General features: G+C 47.2%; 1 protein-coding gene across 2 annotated transcripts in view; it reads right to left on the bottom strand.

The window, feature by feature from the left end:
• Positions 1-18583, bottom strand: part of UGP2 (UDP-glucose pyrophosphorylase 2) — a 58510-nt gene that overhangs the window by 20432 nt on the left and 19495 nt on the right. For both annotated transcript variants that reach the window (XM_060230628.1, XM_060230620.1), the window contains exons 2-4: positions 17076-17203; positions 15113-15220; positions 3811-3996 (exon numbers count right to left, since the gene is read on the bottom strand). In XM_060230628.1, coding sequence (XP_060086611.1) covers positions 3811-3996; positions 15113-15220; positions 17076-17189 — 408 coding nt within the window. In that variant the 5' untranslated portion in view covers positions 17190-17203. The remainder of the gene's footprint in view (positions 1-3810; positions 3997-15112; positions 15221-17075; positions 17204-18583) is intronic.

Here is an 18583-nt window from a genome sequence, read left to right as displayed (position 1 = left end):
TTCAAGAGGGGTTTAGATAAAAATATGGAGCAGAGGTCCATCAGTGGCTATTAGCCACAGTGTGTGTGTGTGTGTGTGTATAATTTTTTTGGCCACTGTGTGACACAGAATGTTGGACTGGATGAGCCATCAGCCTGATCCAACATGGCTTCTCTTATGTTCTTATGTGACACAGAGTGTTGGACTGAATGGGCCATTGGCCTGATCCAACATGGCTTCTCTTATGTTCTTATGTGACACAGAGTGTTGGACTGAATGGGCCATTGGCCTGATCCAACATGGCTTCTCTTATGTTCTTATGTGACACAGAGTGTTGGACTGAATGGGCCATTGGCCTGATCCAACATGGCTTCTCTTATGTTCCTATGTGACACAGAGTGTTGGACTGAATGGGCCATTGGCCTGATCCAACATGGCTTCTCTTATGTTCTTCTGTGACACAGAGTGTTGGACTGAATGGGCCATTGGCCTGATCCAACATGGCTTCTCTTATGTTCTTATGTGACACAGAGTGTTGGACTGAATGGGCCATTGGCCTGATCCAACATGGCTTCTCTTATGGTCTTATGTGACACAGAGTGTTGGACTGAATGGGCCATTGGCCTGATCCAACATGGCTTCTCTTATGTTCTTATGTGACACACAGAGTGTTGGACTGAATGGGCCATTGGCCTGATCCAACATGGCTTCTCTTATGTTCTTATGTGACACAGAGTGTTGGACTGAATGGGCCATTGGCCTGATCCAACAGGGCTTCTCTTATGTGACACAGTGTTGGACTGGATGGGCCATTGGCCTGATCTAACGTGGCTTCTCTTATGTTCTTATGTTCTTACTCTTCAACCAAAGATAGCTGAATGCAAGATAAACACTTAACGTATTAATATACTAGGTAAATATTAATTCATAATGTTGTTCTGCTTAATACAGCAGTATGCACCAATAAAAGACAGCTTATGCTCCGTTGAGAACCGGAATGGCATAAGCGTTCAAGGGTAGGCCTGCAAAACAGGAAAACTGGAATTCAATGCCCCGCTCTGCTATGAAATTTACTGAGTGACCTTGGGCTAGGAACACACACACAATGGAAGAAGAGTGATAAACAAAAGACACATCAGTCACAGCTATTTAAATATCCTTTGCTCAGCACTGGGTGCCAGTAGCCTCTTCAAGGGGACATACCAAATTCCCCCTACATTATTATTAGAATTTTTGAGCAAAACCTTTTGAGGAGTCGTTTTGCACAAAAATAGGTGGTGGAGCGCATTAGCACAGCTCATTAGCATATGCCGCCCCCCCCCCTCAGCCAAAAGCAACCTGATGCAAGAAGGGAGAGCCCCGGGCAAGCGAGGCCTGCTTGGGCTGGTTAGAGATCCAGCCAGCTCAAGCAGGCCTCGCTCACCTGGGGCTCTCCTGGGCCACCACCCCCCCCAGTCAAAAGGCCAGCAAGCCACCTGCCGCCCAAAATCACATCATAAGTGGAGAAAGGGTAGCAGGGATTAATGAGGGCTGCTGGGGGCATAGCAAAGCCCCTGGTGGCTGGCTGGCTGCCCGCTCTCATAATCCAGCTCTCATAATCCAGCTGTTATGCAGCTGCATCTACTGTTCAATGAACAAGGAAGGTGGGGAAGAAGTGGGGGAAGCGCCAGAAAGGTGTGCTCCTGTGAGCTCTTGCTGAATCTGAGGCCTGGTAAAAACCAGCTTCAAACCACAGAACGTTGCCTTCAAACCAGAGTGTCACTCACTCTGAAATGGCTCCCACGGTGATGATGTCACTTCTGGGTGATGTCACTGCATCGGGGGGTGTCGCACAGTGACATCACTGTTTGGGGGCAGGGTTTCTCGTGTTGGCCATCTGGCCAGCAGCGGGGAGAAGACCCAAAAACCGGGGGAGTCCCCGTTTGGACCCAAGGACTGGCAACCCCCAATAAGGGCCGTGAGAAGGGGACGATCCAACTTCAAGGAAGTTCACAGGATCCGACACATGAAGTTCAATCGATTTATTTCCTTCTTGTGGTCCCAGACTTGTCTACTCCTCGTGCCTTTGAGTGGATGCACGGATCGGTGGGTGCACGAACTGAATGGAATCCCATTCTTTGGGCACCCCCAGGTTCGAATTACGACTCGTGACATAGACGTTTGCTGGGTGACCTTGGGCCAATCAAACATTCGCGCCCGGAACCAACTTCGCAGGATTAAAAAGGGAGAATGTTGTGATCCACTTTGGGTCCCCACTGTAGGGTAAAGTGGGTATAAATGTAGTAAACACATAAACATCAATACTTCAGCCATTGATGAGCTACAAAGCGCTGGGTGCACGAATTGAATCTGATCTGCACAAAAGCACACTCCATCAGAAGAAGGCACTGCTCCACCGGCATTTTAATATTTCTGCACAGGGCTTTTTTTGTAGCATATGGACATATGAAGCTGCCTTATACTGAATCAGACCTTCTTGGGTCCATCAAAGTCAGTATTGTCTACTCAGACTGGCAGTGGCTCTCCAGGGTCTCCAGCTGAGGTTTTTCACACCTATTTGCCTGGACCCTTTTTAGTTGGGAGATGCCGGGGATTGAACCTGGGACCTTCTGCTGACCAAGCAGATGCTCTACCACTGAGCCACAGCCCCATTCATGGCTCTCCAGGATCTCAAGTTGAGGTTTTTCATGCCTATTTGCCTGGACCCTTTTGAGTTGGAGATGCCGAGAATTGAACCTGGGACCTTCTGCTTACCAAGCAGATGCTCTACCACTGAGCACAGCCCCATTCATGGCTCTCCAGGATCTCAAGTTGAGGTTTTTCATGCCTATTTGCCTGGACCCTTTTGAGTTGGAGATGCCGGGGATTGAACCTGGGGACCTTCTGCTTACCAAGCAGATGCTCTACCACTGAGCCACCGTCAGCATACGGCATATAAGCATGCCTTTGCTATCAGCCACACCCTCCTGATGTAGCCAATCCTCCTGGAGCTTACAGGGCTATGGTGAACCTGGGCAGTATAATAAAAAGTAGAGACATCAGCCAACAAAAGTTCGTATAGTCAAAGCGATGGTATTCCCAGTAGTAACATATGGCTGTGAGAGCTGGACCATAAGGAAGGCCGAGCGCAGAAGAATAGATGCTTTTGAGCTGTGGTGCTGGAGAAGGCTCTTGAGAGTCCCTTGGACTGCAAGAAGATCCAATCAGTCAGTCCTAAGGGAAATTAACCCAGACTGTTCCCTGGAAGGTCAGATGCTGAAGCTCAAAGACTTTGGCTACCAAATGAGAAGGGAAGCGCTCGCTAGAGAAGACCCTGATGCTGGGAAAGACGGAAGGCAAAAGAAGAAAGGGGGCGGCAAAAGAGATGGCTGGACAGCGTTACTGATGTGACTAACATGAAATCAACCCTGACTGTTCCCTGGAAGGTCAGATGCTGAAGCTGAAGCTCAAATACTTTGTCCACCCAATGAGAAGGGAGCACTCTCTGGAGAAGACCTTGATACTGGGAAAGACAGAAGGCAAAAGAAGAAGGGGACGGCAAAAAAGGAGATGGCTGGACAGCGTTACTAACACGAATTTGAGCAGACTTCGGAGGATGGTGGGAAGACAGGAGGTCCTGGCATGACTTGGTCCGTGGGGTCACAAAGAGTCAGACTCAACTGTGCGACTGAACAACAACAACAAAATAAGCTCTTGGAGGACTGGCTACATCAGGGGGTGTGGCCTAACATGCAAAGGAGTTCCTGCTACATAAAAAAGTCCTGTTTCTGTATAACGTACAAGTTCTAGAAACACCCTGGGCAGAGAAGAGGACCAGCGCAGGTTACTCACCTCTATCTGCTGAACGGTGAGATCCAGGAAGGTGTTTTCATTCCGCACCCCAATGAGGCTCTTGGGGCCCTTGCAGCCCATGCTGGTGCCCAAACCACCGTTGAGTTTCACGACAACGAGCTTGTTTAGGACCGAAGCGATGCTCTCCGGCAGTCCTCTCGCCTTGATCTTCTCGTACGGCTGGATCTGGAAGGAAGGCAGCGGCTTTTAAGAACGGCTCCTGAAGCACAGACGCACGCGCATACCGCATCAGAACAACAATGAGAGGCTTTCGGAAGCACGACGAAAAAAACGAAAGCTCTCCCCAAGTCCTTTCCCCAGATGCGAGCCCAAAGTTGGAGTCCACTGGCACCTTCAGGACAAATAAAAGTTCAATTCTGGGGATAAGCGAGAACTGAAAGACTGAGTACGCATACGTGTACACTTCTGCAGACTCACTGAAACAGATTCTCTCAAAATTACATACAGGTGTGGGCAGAGGTGGAATTCTAGCAGGAGCTCCTTTGCATATTAGGCCGCATACCCCTGATGTAGCCAATCCTCCAACAGCTTACAAAAAAGAGCCTTGTACATCAGGAGTCTGTGGCCTAAAATGCAAAGAAGCTCCTGCTAGAATTCCACCCGATTGGCTACATCAAGGATGTGTGGCCTAATATGCAAATGAACTCCTGCTAGAATTCCAGCCTGACTGGCTACATCAGGGGTGTGTGGCCTAATATGCAAATGAACTCCTGCTAGAATTCCACCCGATTGGCTACATCAGGGGTGTGTGGCCTAATATGCAAAGGAGCTCCTGCTAGAATTCCACCCCTGAAGAGCTCCATCATGCACAACGCCGTGATGCCACCTGGCAGTGACATCATCGCACCAGGCACGTTGCGCAGGGGATGCTCTATCATTTGGGTAAAAACTCTATGATACCCTATGAGGTAGGTGGGGCTGAGAGAGCTCTGACCGAAACAGCTCTTGAGAGAATAGCTCTGAGAAAGCTCTGGCTGACCCAAGGTCATCCCAGCAGGTGCAAGTGGAGGAGTGGGGAATCAAACCCGGTTCTCCCAGATAAGAGTCCGCACGCTTCACCACTGCACCAAACTGGCTCTCCTCTAATAGTTCCACCTTTGCACATTCTGTGGCATGGCAGCATTGTCGTGGGGGTTTTCCTGACCTCGTTCCACCATGTGGGGGCCCCCAGAGAGAAGTATGGCAAGCTGCTTATCTTACCCAAAGCCCAGTTCAACAGATGTGTGAGGCTGGGCTATGGGTCATAACAGCTGATGACACTAGAAGAATATAAGAGAAGCCATGACCCACGCACTCTGTGTCACATAGTGTCCAAAATACAGGTGTCATCAGAAGGTCCACCAGCAGGGCCAGACTCCAGAAGACCTCCCACTGTGCCCCCCCAAGCACCAAGAAGCCAGAGCATCTCTGCCCCAGACAGAATGTTACACCTATACCTAATAGCCACTGATGGACCTCTAAAAACATAAGAACCTAAGAGAAGCCATGTTGGATCAGACCAATGGCCCATCCAGTCCAACACTCTGTGTCACATAAGAGAAGCCATGTTGGATCAGGCCAGTGGCCCATCCAGTCCAACACTCTGTGTCACATAAGAACATAAGAGAAGCCATGTTGGATCAGGCCAGTGGCCCATCCAGTCCAACACTCTGTGTCACATAAGAACATAAGACAAGCCATGTTGGATCAGGCCAGTGGCCCATCCAGTCCAACACTCTGTCACATAAGAACATAAGAGAAGCCATGTTGGATCAGGCCAGTGGCCCATCCAGTCCAACACTCTGTGTCACATAAGAACAGAAGAGAAGCCATGTTGGATCAGGCCAGTGGCCCATCCAGTCCAACACTCTGTGTCACATAAGAACAGAAGAGAAGCCATGTTGGATCAGGCCAATGGCCCATCCAGTCCAACACTCTGTGTCACATAAGAACATAAGAGAAGCCATGTTGGATCAGGCCAATGACCCATCCAGTCCAACACTCTGTGTCACATAAGAACATAAGAGAAGCCATGTTGGATCAGGCCAATGGCCTCTTCAGTCCAACACTCTGTGTCACATAAGAACATAAGAGAAGCCATGTTGGATCAGGCCAGTGGCCCATCCAGTCCAACACTCTGTGTCACATAAGAACATAACAGAAGCCATGTTGGATCAGGCCCATGCCCCATCCAGTCCAACATTCTGTGTCACATAAGAACATAAGAGAAGCCATGTTGGATCAGGCCAATGGCCCATCCAGTCCAACACTCTGTGTCACACAGTGCCCAAAACCCAGGTGCCATCAGGAGGTCCACCAGCAGGGCCTAAACTCCAGAAGCCCTCCCACTCTTGCCTCGCCCACAAGCATCAAGAATACACAGCATTACTACCCCAAACAGAAGAACGTAAGAGAAGCCATGCTGAATCAGACCAACGGCCCATCCAGTCCGACACTCTGTGTCACACAGTGACCAAAAAAACGAGGCACCATCAGGAAGTCCATCAATGGGGCCAGGACACTAGAAGCCCTCTAACTGTTCCTTCCCCGCTCCATATGTACATCTAATCCCCCACTTGAAGCTGTCTTTGCTTGTAGCCACCACTTCCTGCGGCAGTGAATTCCACATGTGAATGACTCTTTGGGCGAAGAAGGACTTCCTTTCATCTGTTCTAAGCCTACTACTCATTAATACACTCAGCAGTCTCCACGGTGTCGCAAGACTTTGATTTAAAAGCACTTCATGCTTTAATACACGTAAGCAGAGAAAGATAGGGAAACAGGAGACTGCTTTGAGCCGGCCTTTGCAAGCCGTGTTTCCAAAGAGATACACACAGATTAGGTACACGCTGCAATTGCCATCCCCTTGGCGCAACTATCAAGTTCCTCGGCAGAGACGTCACGTACTTTTATTATTTCAGAAGTGAATCAGCTTCATTTCATGCCCCGTGCAGGCAGGGAGGGCCTTACTCACACTTTCTCCATAAGCTTTGCTTATCTTAGTGAGGCAATTTATAACGCAAGAGAGTCCTGGAGGTTTGTCCAAGGAGGAGCGTAGCGTTACCCACAGAAATTATTCACTTCCGTCAGCAGGTTAGCAGGAACTTTAAAGTCTGCCGAAAGTGGCGTGACTATGTAAACTACGAGGGCGCTCGGTGTCTGATACGTTGAAGGAAGGAAAGAAAAGAAAAAAGAGCAAAGCCCGTAATGTAATAGGTGTGCTTGCCCTTACATGAGAAGACATTAAAAGCTGTTATATCTAATAGAGGCTATTTGCTAGTCACAGTACCTGTCCATGTGTTCTTGTATAATGTGACAACTTCTAGAGAGAGTAATATGTAACAAAACATGCATTTTGCACAGCAAAAATCTGCAACAACAACAACAAAATGTCATAAAACTTTCTCTGAAAGTCATGGGCACAGACTGACTGCCAAAGTTGAGAGCCGGTTTGGTGTAGTGGTTAAGTGCACGGACTCTGGGAGAACCGGGTTTGATTCCTGAGCCTGCTTAGGCGGAGAGGGCGGGATACAAATAAAATTTAATAATAATAATAATTCCTCACTCCTCCACTTGCAGCTGCTGGAATGGCCCTGGGTCAGCCATAGCTCTCACACAGCAGTCCTTGATAGGGCAGCTTATGTGGGTGCTCTCTCAGCCCCACCTACCTCACAGAGTGTCTGTTGTTGGGGGTGAAGGTAAAGAAGATTGTAAGCCACTCTGAAACTCTGGGATTCAGAGAGGAGGGCAGGATATAAATCCAATATCATCATCTTCTAAGTTGGAGGCACACCCAAAAATTTTGTTGTACTGTAACTTAAAAACAAATAAAAAACGGGATGTATAGTTCCTTAGGAAAAGATCCTGGTGTTCACGCCTACTGATTTAGCCACCACCAATGAGTCATGACTTTGAAGTTCAGGGCAGGGTTTGGATGTAGAGCAGGAAAATAAACTCAGAGACAAAAACCTTGGTATCCTACATGTCCTTCGGTTTTCAGTTTTATTCTGGAAATCCCGACAGCGACAATCATCATCGTCACCATCAGGATCACTAACATTGCAATCCCAGGGGATAGCAGAACAGAAAAGAAAGAACAAGAGAAGATCACCAAATACCAAGACGTGCAAATAAGAGTTAGAACGCTTCTGGGAGAAGAAGGTCACCATCATGCCAGTTGTCACTGGAGCCCTTGGGACGGTTCCTAGAAGTCTCAAGAAACACCTGGACATTCTAGGCATTGAACAAATAACACCAACTCAGCTCCAGAAGACAGTGTTGCCTGGAACAGCAAGGATCCTGCAAAGAAAAGGTTCCCTATGCAAGCGCCAGTCGTTTCCGACTCTGGGGTGACATTGCTTTCGGAAACAACTGGGGCTTGCACAGGGGACTACCTTTACCTTTCAATATTTTAATGTTTTAATAATGTTTTATTGTTATAATGTGAATCTGTCATTTAATTGTGACCGTTGTTAGCCGCCCTGAGCCCATTTAGGGAGGGCGGGATATGAGTGCAATAAATAAATAATAAAATAACAATCCCTGGATGAGCTCCACCACCTATTTTTCTGCAAAATGTCCCCTGGTGATCACAGTCAAAGTTTCTGTGTTCCATTACAATTGATTTTTTAATAATTCCTTTCACTCTGGAAGGAACAGTGGGGAGGATGCTCCAAGCATGCGTGCCTAATGACCAAGACGGCCTAGGCCTCATAATATTCAAACGATGTTTTAAAAAGCCACTGATGTTCCCAGTGTTTTACCACAGCCTAAGTACCGAAGAGCCCCGTGCTGCAGAGTGGTAAAGCTGCAGTACTGCAGTCACAGCCCTCTGCTCACGACCTGAGTTCGATCCCAGCGGAAGCTGGTTCAGGTAGCCGGCTCCAGGTTGACTCAGACTTCCATCCTTCGGAGGTCGGTAAAATGAGTCCCCAGCTTACTGGGGCAGGGGGGAAGTGTAGATGACTGGGGACGGCAATGGCAAACTACCCCGTAAAAAGTCTCCTGTGAAAACATTGTGAAACGTCACCCCAGAGTCGAAAACGACTGGTGCTTGCACAGGGGACTACCTTGACCTTTTTTAAGTACCGAAGGCCCAAATAAAAAATGATTTTTTTAAAAAAAAATGCAGCATGAAACGTCCACCTTCAGCATGAAATGTCCAACAACGTATCTTCAACTGAAAATATGTGAAAATAAAAGGAAAAAAATAGGGCCAAGAAGGAGCTTTATTTCATCCAGAAATTATTCTAGGAATTCATCTAGGAGACAGCAGTAAAGACACAGGTAGAAGACGGAAGACACAAAGGGGGACTCGTTTATCACTGCAGACACTGCTAAGTCTCATTTATGCTGAAGTAGAAGAAAAAGAAGAGGGATCTATTTTGGAAGCGACATCCAAACAGAGGACAAGCGTAGTAATAGACTGTAAAGGTCATGTTTAACCATTATGATAACTGAGGTGGGCGGCAGAAACAACATTTGCTAATGACGCTAGGGGACTCACAAGCATCGTGCCCGTAAGAATTCGTGAAGCTTGAGAAGGCGTGGGCATCCATCCGCGTGGTTTTGCTTGGCTTCTGGAGAGGGCAGTGCAGGAAATAGCAACAGGTGTGGTTTATGGTTACTACTGCCCAGGGGTCGTTTTGTAGAAATATAGGCGGCGAAGCTCATTAGCATAACTCATTAGCATATGCTGCCCCCCCCAACCAATAGCAATCCGATGCAAGAAAGGAGAGCCCTGGGTGAGTGAGGCCTGCTTGGGCTGACTAGACATCCAGCCAGGCCAAGCAGGCCTCAGCTGCCTGAGGCTCTCCTGGGCCGCCCCCCCAGTCAAAAGACCAGTAAGTCACCCGCTGCCCAAAATCACATCAGAAGTGCAGAAAGGGTGGTGTGGGCTTCTGCAGGGGTTAATGAGGGCTGCTGGGGGCGTGGCAAAGCCCCTGGTGGCTGGCTGGCTGCTCGCTCTCCTCATCCAGGGATTGTTATGCAGCTGTACCTCCTATTCAATGGACAAGGTAGGTAGGTGGGGAGGAGGAGGGGGAACCCTCAGTAAGGTTCAGGAGCTGCGGTCCTGTGAGCTCCTGCTGAATCTGAGGCCTGCTACTGCCTGTCAGACAATTCTGAATCCGACGCAAGCTTCCAAGATACTGGCTGGGATTCAGCTTGATTTCACATGTGCCAGCCTCCAGGTAGGGCCTGGGGATCTCCCCGAATTAAAGTTCACCCCAAATTATAGTAGGGTTGCCAGGTCTATAGAGTTTTTACCCAACTGCTAGAGCAGGCCTGGCCAAGCTTGCCTAATGTATGAGCCACACAGAATAAACATCAGATGTTTGAGAGCGGCAAGATGTGACGGTCAGATGTTTGACAGCCACAAAACAGGAAGGGAGGGAGGGAGGGAGGGAGGGAGACATTGGATTTATATTCCGCCCTTCACTCAAGAGTCTCAGAGTGGCTCACAATCTCCTTTACCTCCCTCCCCCACGACAGACACCCTGTGAGGTGGGTGGGGCTGAGAGGGCTCTCCCAGCAGCTGCCCTTTCAAGGACAACTCTGCAAGAGCGATGGCTGACCCAAGGCCATTCCAGCAGCTGCAAGTGCAGGAGTGGGGAATCAAACCCGGTTCTCCCAGATAAGAGAGCTCTGGCTGACCCAAGGCCATTCCAGCAGGTGCAAGTGGAGGATTAGGGAATCAAACCCGGTTCTCCCAGATAAGAGTCCGTGCACTTAACCAAACTGGAGAGAGTGAGAAAGGGAGGGAGGAAAGCAACTTTAAATGCATTCTCCAAGGCCCTTAATAGCTTGGCGAAATAATTTAAAGTGACAAATGCCTTCTCCAAGCTGGCCTATGGAATGGTGGAGGCTTTGAGGGCCACATGCGGCTCCTGAGCCACAGTTTGGCCACCCCTGCTATAGAACTATAAGGATGGAAGATATTTGGTGTCCTTCCAGTAGTTGAAAGGATCTTCTTCTAGTACGGGGGCACTATGGCACCTGCCAATATTCCTCCAGGCATGCCCCCCCCATTGTTTTAGGAAGAGCTCCCACTTCTAATTGTTCATTTGAGATCTGATTGGCCGTGCAGATTAAAAGAACATTTCAGCAACAGCTACCACTGTAGTATTGGTGTTATCCTTTCTCTGAATCCTCTTTCCGAGGGTATTTTTAAAACTGACCCCCTCTTATCCAGTTTGGTGTAGCAGTGCTTAAGAGCGCGGACTGTAATCTGAGAGAAATGGGTTTCATTCCCCACTCCTCCACGCGCAGCTGCTGGTGTAACCTTGGGTCAGTCACAAGTTCTCTCAGGGCTGTTCTCTCAAGAGCAAGTTCTGTCAGAGCTCTCTCAGCCCCACCCGCCTCAAAGGGTGTCTGGTGTGGAGAGGAAGAGAAGGAGATTGTAAGCCTCTCTAAGACTCCAATTGAAGGGTGGGCTATAAATCCCTCCTCCTCCTCCGTCTTGCTTCCTTCCTCTGTGTGTGTGATTAGCTCCACATCCCATGCGGCCATATCGCGTTTGTGTCCACCCTGTTTCAAAGGGGCCCACAAGTTAAAAGAGAGCCAGGAACCTCAGTTCTAATAGAAGGGGTTGTTTTCACCCAGCAAAGAAGGAATGCACAAGAGAAGTTCACTGCATCCAACTGGCTTTTCTTCTAGCTGTGCAAACCATTCACTTAGGTTTGGAGCCTGAACAGACATTTCTATGGGTGCAAACTTTTACCACTTCCCTCCTTCTATGGCAACCTAAATTGCCCCTCGAAATTCTGTTCTTGGGGGGGGGGGGGCAACAGGAACAAGATTTTTTGGGGGGGAGGATCTTTGGGGCTGCTGCGGAAGGGGTGAAGTGGTGAAATCACGCTAAGCAGACGGAAATCTTCGTAACCACTGAAGCGTTCGTCTGAATCCAACCCACAGACTTTGCACCCAGGCGTCCGTGAAGTCGTTCCCTAGCAGTCATGCAACGATTTGCAGAACAACAGTAAATTACGATGGCATCCCTCCGTCGGTTTCTCGGCTCCAGGCCATGAACGTTTAAATCGTTTTCCAAAAGTTGTATGCATTGGTTCACCTTCACAATCTGAGTACCCTCAGATTGCTTTTTGTTTTGTGTACTGAAGATGTGACGAAAAACTAGGCACAACAGCATCAACCAACGTTCCTATACTGGCTTCCAAAACACATTAATTCCATCCTGTAACCACAGTCGCCCTTAGCTCCCTTATAAACTGGCCTCTAAAACTACAAGAAGTGAAAAAGTAAAAAAATATATAGATGGTTAAAAACCAACTAAATTTTAAATTAGCAAAACAGTACCTTAACATACATTTAAGCCTCTCTCTCTCTCTCTCTCTTTCTCCGTTCGTGCGTGTGTGTGTTAAGAGCCGTCAAGTCACAGCTGACTTATAGCAACCCCATACGGTTTTTAAGGCACGAGACTAACAGAGGTGGTTTGCCACAGCCTGCCTCTGTGTAGCCACTCTGCACTTCCTTGGTGGTTTCCCATCCCAAGCACTAACCAGGGTTGACTCTGCTTCGCTTCCAAGATCTATTCCCATTTGGGATGAAGAAGAAGAAGAAGATATTGGATTTATATCCCGCCCTCCACTCCGAAGAGTCTCAGAGCGGCTCACAATCTCCTTTACTTTCCTCCCCCACAACAGACACTCTGTGAGGTGGGTGGGGCTGGAGAGGGCTCTCACAGCATCTGTCCTTTCAAGGACAACCTCTGCCAGAGCTTTGGCTGCCCCAAGGCCATTCCAGCAGCTGCAAGTGGAGGAGTGGGGAATCCAACCCGGTTCTCCCAGATAAGAGAGCTATGGCTGACCCAAGGCCATGCCAGCAGCTGCAAGTGGAGGAGTGGGGAATCAATCCCGGTTCTCCCAGATAAGAGTCCGCACACTTAACCACTACACCAAACTGGCTCTCCAAACTGGATGGGAATTTAGAAGAAGAAATTCCCACCGAAAATGATGGAAATACAGTCAACTGCAGAAAATTCAAGAGTTTCAATCCTTGGCCCTAGGGAAGGCCGAAGTGTGAGAAACTTGGCTAGTTTTGCAATGCGATGACCTGCAACACTAATACCTCCACAATTACCACAAAAAGTGTTACTCGGTGTCTTCCTATTGACCATGTATTGTTTCATAATATCAGGCAAAACTGATTTGTTTCTAAGTTTTGAACTAGTCATAAGAGTGGGGGGAGGGGGGGTTTAATGCACGACTTATGGGTTTGGTCGCAAGAGAAGGTTGCAACGAATCAAAACCAAACGTCAACCACGTCAAATGTGTACCTAACCTGAACGACATAAAACTGAAATTTCCGGGACTCTCTTCTCACGATTTTGATGTGCAAGTCAAATTATGTGTTCCATGAAGTCACAGCTGACTTACGGTAAACCCAGCAAGGGGCTTCCAAGGTACGGTAACTGATCTAGCAGAGGTAGTTTCCCATTGGCTCCTTCTGCAGAGCCTTTCTCGGTGGTCTCCCTCCCAAGCGCTGACCCTGCTTAGCTTCCAAGATCGTACAAGTTCAGGTTTTATCGTGCCACTTATCCCTTCCGAGAGGCCCCGTGGCACAGAGTGTTAAAGCAGCAGTACTGCGATCTGAACTCTCTGCTCACGACCTGAGTTCGATCCCAGCGAAAGCTGGATTCAGGTAGCCGGCCCGAGGTTGACTCAGCCTTCCATCCTTCCGAGGTCGGTCAAAGGAGTCCCCAGCTTGCTGGGGGGGGAAGTGTAGAGGACTGGGGAAGGCAAGGGCAAACCACCCCGTAAAAAGTCCGCTGTGAAAGGCAAGGGCAAACCACCCCGTAAAAAGTCCGCTGTGAAAACGTTGTGAAAGCAACAATGAAATTGCATTCGATGCATTCGTGGGCATTCGATGAAATTGCTGAGCAGACAGGTTAAAACGGATAAAAGGAAGTACTTCTTCACCCAAAGGGTGATTAACATGTGCAATTCACTGCCACAGGAGGTGGTGGCGGCCACAAGCATAGCCACCTTCAAGAGGGGTTTAGATAAAAATATGGAGCAGAGGTCCATCAGTGGCTATTAGCCACAGTGTGTGTGTATATATAAAATTTTTTGCCACTGTGTGACACAGAGTGTTGGACTGGATGGGCCATTGGCCTGATCCAACATGGCTTCTCTTATGTTCTTATGTGACACAGAGTGTTGGACTGGATGGGCCATTGGCCTGATCCAACATGGCTTCTCTTATGTTCTTAACGTCACCCCAGAGTCAGAAACGACTGGTGCTTGCACAGGGGACCTTTTCTTTCCTTTCCTATCCCTTCCAAGTCAAATAATACTGCTCAATTAACCTAGTGTTAGGTGGGTTTAAAGCAGGAGCTGGGGACCTTTTTTCTGCCAAGGGCCATATGGATATTTATAACATCATTCGCGGGCCATAAAAAATGATCAACTTAAAAAAAAACAGTGCTCCGCCAACGGAGAACGATTCAGGCCAGCAAAATTAACACAAATAATTCTTTTTCTATTTGAAGTCATGTGGGGAGACACACACACACACACCTGGCCCATTGCCCTAGGTAAATGCATAGGCCCAGGGTTTTTTGTAGAAAAAGCCCAGCAAGAACTCAGTAGCATATTACAGGGGTGGCCAACGGTAGCTCTCCAGATGTTTTTTTTTTGCCTACAACTCCCATCAGCCCCAGCCAGCATGGCCAATGGCTGGGGTTGATGGGAGCTGTAGGCAAAAAAAACATCCGGAGAGCTACCGTTGGCCACCCCTGGCATATTAGACCACATCCCTTGATATTAGCATATTAGGTCACACCCTCATTAGCATATAGGCCACACCCTCTGGGATAATCAAGTGCAAACTGAACGGTGACAGTCACTTTTCCAGGCCCTGCAGCAATTCCGGCCAGCCAGCCAGGCCCCAGGGAGGCTGCCGCAGAGTACATTTGGGCCCTGGGATCCCTGCCTGGCCCTGGGGAGGCTGCTGCACGGCGTGGCTGGGCCCCACGATCCTCGCTAGCCAGCCAGGCCCCAGGGAGGCTGCCACGTGGCTCGGTTCAGCCCAGCAATCTCCGAGGGCCACACCAAGTGACCTCGAGGGCCGTATACGGCCCTCGGGACGGAGGTTCCCCACCCCTGGTTCAAAGAATGACATAATATTCATGGTACCAGAGCTCTGTACACTAGGATGTTACTGTTGTCCAGTATTAAGGCATAAAGGCACGCATCCTGCTGTTGACAACGTGTTTCAAAAAGGTTTTTAAAAGAAAGAGGGGTTACCCCCCTCAAAAAAAAAAACAACCCACTCTCCAACTTACAGAATCTTCTGGAGGTCTCTGGATCTTCCCCCAGTCCACGGACGGTCCCTTTTCTTGTAAGAATCTGTGGAACAGTTTCTTAAAACCTTCCAGGTCTTTTTTAGTGTGCTGAAAGAGAGAGAGGGTTACATTCCTTTTTGGGAAACCTGCATCAAGAAGAAGGCACAAACCCTCGGTGACTTCTATGCAAGTCTCACTGAAACAAAATCTTCCGCAGGCAATGGAACAGTTCCTGATAGAGCTATCCCCAATACTTAAAAGCCGGTTACTTCCACGGCCTGCTTATGAGCTCTTCAGAATGCTTTCGTTCAAAGGATCTGGCACTGAGAAGTATGCACTTGAGTCTAACAGCTCTCGATAAGCACTGTGAATTAGTCTGTTTCTTTGGAAACCATCTAAAGCTGGGGTTTGTTAGCCATATCATGTGGTAATGAATTCCGTAGCTCATTTATGAATTGCACTAAATACTTCTTTATGGGTTTCCAAGTCCTTCCAGAAATCCACATCCTCCGTACACCCCTTTTGCATGCCAGGTTTAAAAGAAAACTGAGCTGCCAGGTTTTTAAACACCTTTTTCACATGCCACGTTTAAAAAAGAATGGAGCAGAATGTGCTTCAGTTTCTTGTTCACGTCAGTTGTCTCCATCTCTCTCTATCACCCCTTTTGAGAGAAAACAACTTGAGCTGAAACTAGTATTCTAAATGTGGCTGGCTCTATGGAGAACGGCCTTTATAAGGACTGGTATTTTAGTTTTAAATCCCTTTTCTAAAGAAATCCTAATACAGAGTTTGCTTTCATTTCACATGAGAAGACGACTCCCAATCCTTAAATATATTACTAATTAATGGAAAATATCATGGTGTGACGTACCCCGCCCTCCAATGGGTCAGTAATGACTCAATTATGAGGAGGGACGGTGGCTCAGTGGTAAAGCATCTGCTTGGTAAGCAGAAGGTCCCAGGTTCAATCCCCGGCATCTCCAAGTAAAAAGGGTCCAGGCAAATAGGTGTGAAAAACCTCAGCTTGAGACCCTGGAGAGCCGCTGCCAGTCTGAGAAGACAATACTGACTTTGATGGACCCAGGGTCTGATTCAGTAGAAGGCAGCTTCATATGTTCATATATGTACACAGCAGACTATCTTTACCTAATTAATGCAATTAAAGCAATGCTCTGGTTTCTTTTCTAAGTTAAACTGTACTCTACTATTGTACAAAGTTCTACAGGTCATTTTACTCTGCACTTTTTGGTTTAAGAATACAAAAGTTATCTTACTTGCTATGGGTAAGAACTATATTTGGATGGTTCAGCTTGTGTCCCATTCTCTCCTAAAACAGCGACGTTGTAATAGATAATACTCTAAGTATTTGTACTATCAGTACTTAATTACTTAACGATATGCAGGGGGTTTTTGTAGCAGGAGCTCTTTTGCATATTAGGCCATGCCGATGTAGCCAATCTTCCTGGAGCTTACAGTAGGCCCTGTACTAAGAGCCCTGTAAGATCTCAGAGGACTGGCTACATAAGAGGGGTGTGGCCTAATATGCAAAGGAGCTCCTGTTACCAAAAAAAGCCCTGACTATATGTATTTATTGTTTATCTTAATACATTTTTAAAAAAAATTCTACAGGTCATACTTAAGGGCTCAGCCACCAACGTTCCATTAGTTCTCTGTTTTAAATCCTATCACCTTTACGTCATTGGTTCTCAGGATCCAAAGGCGTGGAGAACTTCTCCAAGCCAAGCCAGCTGGCAGCTAGGAAAAGGCATTTAATGGTAAAGTTGCTTTCTTTCCACCTCTCCCTCTCTCTCCTTTCCTTGCGGCTTTCAAACATCTGACATTAATGTCTTGCAGTTCTCAAACGTCTGATGTTTATTCTGTGTGGCTCTTTCCTTAAGCAAGTTTGGCCACTCCGGCATTAAGACATTCTCAAAATTCAACATTGCTACTCCTCAGCCCCTACCTCTAGTTCATTCTGGGGTGCAGTGGAAAGTATCTTGTCCAGTTCCACCTTCATGGAAAATTCCAGTTCTTGTCTAATCGCCTCCTGGAACTGGGAGGTGCCGGCTTGAGACATTGCTTTGCTAAAATCTTGGGTTTAAAAAGAGAGAGAAAGAGCATTTTAGCAGACACAGATTTAGCAAAATAAATCAGAAGTCCAGCGGCATCCTAAAGATTAGCAATAAACGCTCAATCAGGAGCTTTTAAGTCGGACCTCATGTCTTCAGATGCAGTGACGAAGAAAGTAAGTCCAGGGCTTTTTTTGTAGCAGGAACTCCTTTGTATATTAGGCCACACCCCCTTGATGTAGTCAATCCTCCGGGAGCTTACTGCAGGCCCTGTGAGAAGAGCCTTGTAAACTCATGGAGGATTGGCTACATGCAGGGGTGTGGCCTAATATGCAAAGGAGTTCCTGCTACAAAAAAAGCCCTGGTAAGTAACATTCTACAGTTTTGTAGGGGGAATTACCGAAGTGGTGAGAAGAAAAAACTGGGGAGCAGAGAGGGGCTTGGGGTGAATCCCATTACAAACATTTCAGGTGCAATTCTCTGTGTAACATAATGGACAATGAGATGTCAGAGGTTCCAACCTCTTACTCACAAGGCAAAGATAAACAAAAGTGTAATTAAATACGGGGGGGGGGGAATCCAATTAATCAAGGAAGAAACAATCTGAAGCATAAGAAAAATAACTGACATCAGTAAAATTAACTGACATCATTTCACTATTTATACCATCTATTGTCCTCCCCTACAAAAAACTATTAATTTGCTATCTTGACTATTAAATTCAGGCCAACGTTTATTTATTTAGCAGATTTATATTCCACCCTTTTCCATATGGGCTCAGGGCGGATTACAGGCATAAAAACAATTAAAATACAATAATAAATTAATAGTCTACAATATAATAATACAACTCAGTAAAAAAATGTATGAGATCTAGGTTTTAATCAGTAAAATGTGCCCGCACCGCCATGTGGTGTTTGCATTTGACTGTTTTTATTATTTTAATGTTGGTTTTAACTATTTTATTATGCCTGTAATCTGCTGAGTCCATTATGGGAAAGGGCTGAATATAAATCAACTTACTCACTAAATAAATAAAGGGTCACAGCATGTTATGACATGTTTAAAGAAGCCAGTTAAAAGTCTCTTAATAGTGGGCCCTCTTGAGCTACTGGAAATTGTAGTAAGAAAGACCAAGTCTCTATTTAAGCCAGGATACTGTTTCGAACCTTCTGATAGCACCTGGGTCTTGGCCCCTGTGTGACACAGAGTGTTGGGCTAGATGGACCACTGGCCTGATCCAACATGGCTTCGCTTATATTCTTATGTGACACAGAGTGTTGGACTTGATGGGCCATTGGCCTGATCCAACATGGCTTCTCTTATGTTCTTATGTGACACAGAGTGTTGGACTGGATGGGCCACTGGCCTGATCCAACATGGCTTCTCTTATGTTCTTATG

The sequence above is a fragment of the Heteronotia binoei genome, chromosome 1 (genome assembly GCF_032191835.1).
Source record: "Heteronotia binoei isolate CCM8104 ecotype False Entrance Well chromosome 1, APGP_CSIRO_Hbin_v1, whole genome shotgun sequence".
Lineage (NCBI taxonomy): Eukaryota > Metazoa > Chordata > Lepidosauria > Squamata > Gekkonidae > Heteronotia > Heteronotia binoei.
The sequence above is the reverse complement of the archived record's forward strand: the minus strand, read 5'-3'. Positions and strand labels throughout refer to the sequence as shown.